The 5,187-nt window shown below is 40.4% G+C and overlaps 1 protein-coding gene across 4 annotated transcripts in view; it reads right to left on the reverse strand.

The window, feature by feature from the left end:
* Positions 1-315: 315 nt before the first annotated feature.
* LOC131891133 (uncharacterized) overlaps positions 316-5,187 on the reverse strand; it is a 15,382-nt gene continuing 10,510 nt past the window's right edge. The window contains exons 1-3 of one of the 4 annotated variants that reach the window (XR_009374376.1): positions 3,158-4,028; positions 646-690; positions 316-589 (exon numbers count right to left, since the gene is read on the reverse strand). Coding sequence is in view for 2 of the 4 variants with exons in the window: in XM_059240649.1 (XP_059096632.1) it covers positions 509-690 (182 nt within the window). In the remaining 2 variants the exon portion in view is untranslated. Of the gene's footprint in view, positions 691-3,157; positions 4,029-5,187 lie in introns of those variants that run through there. The other 3 variants (XR_009374375.1, XM_059240650.1, XM_059240649.1) reach the window with 3 other exon arrangements.

The following is a 5,187-nucleotide window of genomic DNA, read 5'->3' on the forward strand; positions in this document are numbered from 1 at the left end:
TTTGTAGGTCTTCGCCGCACCTGTCGCCATCCACACACACACACATACACACATTCACTCTTTGCTGGCTGGCTGGATCTCGCCTCTTGTCACGCCGTTAGATGGCGAACTGCGGCAAGACACGATTCTCGCACGTACGTACGAAGAACGTACGTACTCCAATCCGAACTACTTAATGCTCGAATTCATTGTCACTGGAGCGTGGTGATCGGGCTGGAGGGAATGAATACATGCCGTCTAAATGGACAACACATATTGGGATAAACAATTCGCCCTTCTCGTGGATCATTGAACAGATGTACAAAAAGGCCGGGCTTAGTGGTATTATGTGTAGATTCATTTATTGGCTTGATCTCTTTGGACATCAAAAGGGGATCAATAATTTCATTGAAGTAACATATTGAACAAGGAAAAATATGTCAAGCATAAATTAGTATAAATGAGCACAAGGAAGACAACTTTCATTGAATTAAAATGAACGTGATTTTAAGTTAGGAAGTCAAAATGATCATTTAACGGAGAGTATTTTCGGAAATCCAGTCGAACCATCGACCTTGACAATGAGGAAATTCTCTCCGATGGTTTTCGTCTGAAACGAAAGGATGACCATAAGACGATAGGTATTACTGCTGTAGTCGAACTCACATCCATAAATGTTGCATTCGGTTCCTTCTGGCAAAACCACTTCGTCTGCAATAAATAAAAACCAACGTTGATGGTGGAACGTTACTGGCCAAGGATTCCTACATGCTTCAAGAGAACAACAAATCACCAAGATAAATCTGATACTGAGCCACTTGCAAATAACGCATGTAAAAAAAATGCCTATTCGTAATGTGTCCTTATGAATTCAATCATAACATGTGTAGTCGAAATCTAAAATCTAAAGTCCCAAGCATTGAGATGTTGCAGTTTTCAGATTAATGAATAGAGCCATATGAAGAAGGTGAATGGTCCTTTCTTTATTTGTTGGGTATTGCTTTGCTTGAAATTTGCTCTTTTGTCGGTTCAATATTATCCCTTTAATTGTACTATTTATCAAAGTACCATACGTCGAAGCGAAGGCCATTTTTGACATATATCATCTGGTAATACGGAATATAATGCCTTTTGGACCAACATAGTCAAACGTTCTTTGTTTTATGGTTATAAATAATGTTTACCCTAATCATGTTAAAATTTATGTACTTAACTTTGGAAATTCCATAAGACAATGCGAATGCTAGACAATAAAAGGCAAAAACAAACATAAATATGTGACACTCTCCACATATTTACATTTGAATCAAGGATAACTAAACAAAAGGTCTGAATTCTTCTAAACAGATTCCGATTTTGATGAGTTGATCGAATTTTGCGTAGCACGAGCTCTTTTGGGTTATCTGCCTTTCAACGGCTTAGTTGTGGAAGGGATATTTAGGATAAAACGATCTTTGATTCCGATCCGTTCATTGTGAGTGATGTTGTAGTTAGACAACCCTTGTTTCGACGCATATTGCCTTCGCATACGGCCTTCGCATGGCATATTCTCGACAAAGTTGCCGTATATTTGAATTGGAACCAAATCCAACTTGTGACATCTTTTTGGATTCATTTAGTTTACTAATAGGTTAAATATGAGCTTAGATAGGATTAGGTAAACAACATTTGATGATTGTCTTAAAAATTAAAAAAAAAAGCATCTTGAAACAAATCTCGACTGGGGGACAACGAGTGACGAACATAGCCTCCATTTCAGTAATGAATAGACCTGGGAAAAGAAGTTCAAAACATAAAACCTAGGTTTTTACCTTTTTCGGCCAAATTTTGGGCAAATTACCATAAACGTCGGTTTTTTGGGGGAAAAAATTCCGTTTTTGTACATTTTGTGGCAGTTTTCTTGCTCACATGTTAAAAAAACATGAAGAAACAGAAAACAAGCTTGAAATATGGTTATAAATACAAGCAACCCTTTTGATGAGATTGAAAAATGATCACTTCTCACCAAATCCAAAGCTGACTTAATTGACAAAAAATCTTTCGACAACGAGCTTCTTGTTTACTGTACAAAAACATACACCTATTTTCTTGCTTTGATTTTTTTTAACAAATGAGAAAATACGATATCATCTTTTGAGCATGTTTTAAAAAAAGTTCTTACAACTTTACTGTTTTTTCTTCTTGTTATGAATGATTTTGCTACCCGTTTTGTCATTTTCTTCACCTTTTAGTTAATTTTTTTCCTGATTTTTTCTACCTTATTCCAAGGTCTAATAATCAATGATAATTGGGCGCTTTTGGCGATAAAATGGTGACAATCAAAATATGCAACACCCCCCTTGTTTTTAAAAAGGGAGTAGCATTGCCGTGGGGCCCGTTAAGGTTAACTCTAAAACCCACGTAAACGTTATTCTCCACCAATTTGTTGGCGGGGCTTTTTTTAAACTTAACCTAACCTAATTAAGCCTAACCTAACCCAACCTAACCGAACACGATTTTAATAGCCCTTAAAGTCTCTATCTAAACCCTAAAACATTTTGCCACAAATCTAAAAATGAGCACCGCCAACTAATCGGTGGAGAATTAGGTTTATCTAGAACCCATGAAAGAAAACCTCTTTTAGTGGGCAAAATGCGATGTTTGCTTCTGTCGAAGGAGCCAAGCAAGTAATATATCCAGCACGAAACTATCAATTCAGATTTTGAACTGCTGAGTGCTTGGCTTTGAATTTTGTGGTTTTATTCTAGATAAGGTATCTAATGAATTCTTTATGAAATTTCGTACAATTATCACTCGTTTCTGGACCAAAGCATTTGGGTATACTACAACGCTGACAGTGTAATTCTGCGAGATGTTAACAACAATCTTATCATTTAAATGTGCACAAAATGGGGTAGTTTCAATGCACCATAAATGACAATGGAAAGATACTTATATACCAGTTTTCGAGGACCCTCTCGAGGAACAGAGCCATCTACTGAGACTATGCTATCAGGTGGTGGGAAAAAGAGCGAAAACAATATCAAAAAGCGCAAAGAAAAGACTTGCCAAATAGCGATTGAATCCAAATTACAACGGCTTTTTTTGGTTTGGCCTTTCAAGGGCTTTTCTAACCACGACAGGGAATGTAATTCCCAGCACTATTTAATTGAAAGGTTATAAGTAGATTATTTTTTACCTTTTAGTCTTTATTTGACATTTGGTCTACCAACGAATTTGAGTTGGCAGACCGAGCTAGTCCTTGAGTGTAGGGTTAATCTGGAATGTATTTGAGAAATTGTCCAAGTCTCACATCAAGCCTCTACGGTCACTTCAATTGACCCTAAAACATGGTGTAGTGAAACGGCCGTTTCTGGGAACTCGGGAAGTCAGTTTCCTAGAATATTCTAGACAATAAGGGCGGCTTTACACTACGATGGAAAGCCAGGATTGAATCCGGTTTGAGTATGGAAGCACGACTAGTGCTGTGGCGAGTCCAACTCGAGTCCAAGTCCTTTCTAATAGGCTCCAGTCCGGATTTGTGAAAAAAACCTCATTCTTTGGTTTTAATTTATCAACATGAGTCTCTTTGTTCAACTTGAGTACAGTAAAAGACTCGAATTCTTTCTGGACTCGCCCCAGCACTAGTCCTACTTCAATCCTCAAACCGGATTCAATCCTGGTTTTCCATCGTAGTGTAAAGCCGCCCTAACAAAACTAGAATTCCAGAACGTTTTGAGGACCAAACAAAGGAAACCGGTTATTATGGCGAAATCCATATGCAGCCAAGTGCAAAGATCCAGCTTGCAAAAACCCACCAATCAGCGAGCTGGAAACATCACAATTCGGAGAATTACGATCTTTATCCGACCACTGGCTTTTGAGGAAAGTGCATTGGCCGAGATAGCCTGACAGTTAGCAACATAGGCCCTCCCATTTTGTATATAAACCCTTGCCCCTGCCCCTAATATTAAGTTCTAGTTTAGACTTCAAAGTGTTAAGTGCTCCACCTTGCTTGAAATAAAGTATACTCTGACTATCATCCTCACCCAGTGTTACTAAGGCTTTAGTGCATACCGTAACTTAGAAAGTCCAAGTGTTTACTAGGAGTCGCCATTTGGTTTGCCAAGTGCCGGTATAGAGAGAAAGTTTCCTTGATGTTGTAGACAGGGACTGGGACCACTATTCATAACTTGCCGTGCTTGATGTCCGTGTGACAAGGGAGTTTGTAAAAGGCTTCCAGGTCAGTAGGATTGAAGGCTAGTCGCAACGGGCCATTGGCTTGATTGGACATTTTCCGTAGGGTGGTCCTAACCAAATCTGGGTGGAACAGTTCAATAGTGATTCGCCCGTGTAAGGCCTCGGTCCATGTGTCAAGGATGGCGTGGATGTTTTGGGTGGCTTGGGTGACAGCATATTGGAGAAGTGAGATGAGTGCTTCCACCTGAAGGTAGTTCTGCAGGTACTGTTGCTGTTCAGTTATTCGGGATTCGTATCTCATCTCGTGCAGGACCAAGTCGTGGATTGTCTCGTTTAGTCTTTGGACTTGCTGAGCACTGTTCTGTATCTGTCTTGCGGCAGCGTCCACATAATGGATGGTCTGGTCTTGCCTTGCTTCCAGTTCATCAATGCTGTTTGAGAGATTGTGATTGGTGAACGCCATTCCCAAGGCTCCTCCAATGGTCAGTAGGGCGGCGGCCATGAGCATGGCAGCCCGTTTCTGGCGGGGGGTAACACGGTTGAGTTGCTGGATCTCTTGGTAGCCTGATTAGGCAATGATCTAGGCTGATATTGATCGCTCCTATTTGTTTCTGGATGATGTGGTTATCTGTTCCGTTGAGATCCTTTTTGGCCTTGGCCACATACTGCAAGATGTTTTGTATGTGACTTAGTTGCTCCTGAATCGGGGTGATGTCCAGTTGGCCTATGATGAGGTTGGCGGTAGTGTCAGTGGCTACTTCTCCGATCGTTTGGAAGATAGCCGGTTCTTTGTGGAGGTGGTCTGTGCTGTCAGCGACAATTAGGGTGAGGAGAGGTGGCCTAGTAATAGTTGGTGAATAGTCCTGATAGCGTGTCTGAAAAAAGGTGTGGAGTGGGGGGGGGGGACTATAGTGCTAGCTGGTGGTTATGGTATGGGAAGCGGTAGGGGTAAAAGGTATAGTATGTACACTGGGGTGACTTATAGTGCTAAAGTGGCTACGGTATGGTACAATAATGGGTATAGTATTT

This window comes from Tigriopus californicus, chromosome 11 (assembly GCF_007210705.1).
Source record: "Tigriopus californicus strain San Diego chromosome 11, Tcal_SD_v2.1, whole genome shotgun sequence".
NCBI lineage: Eukaryota > Metazoa > Arthropoda > Copepoda > Harpacticoida > Harpacticidae > Tigriopus > Tigriopus californicus.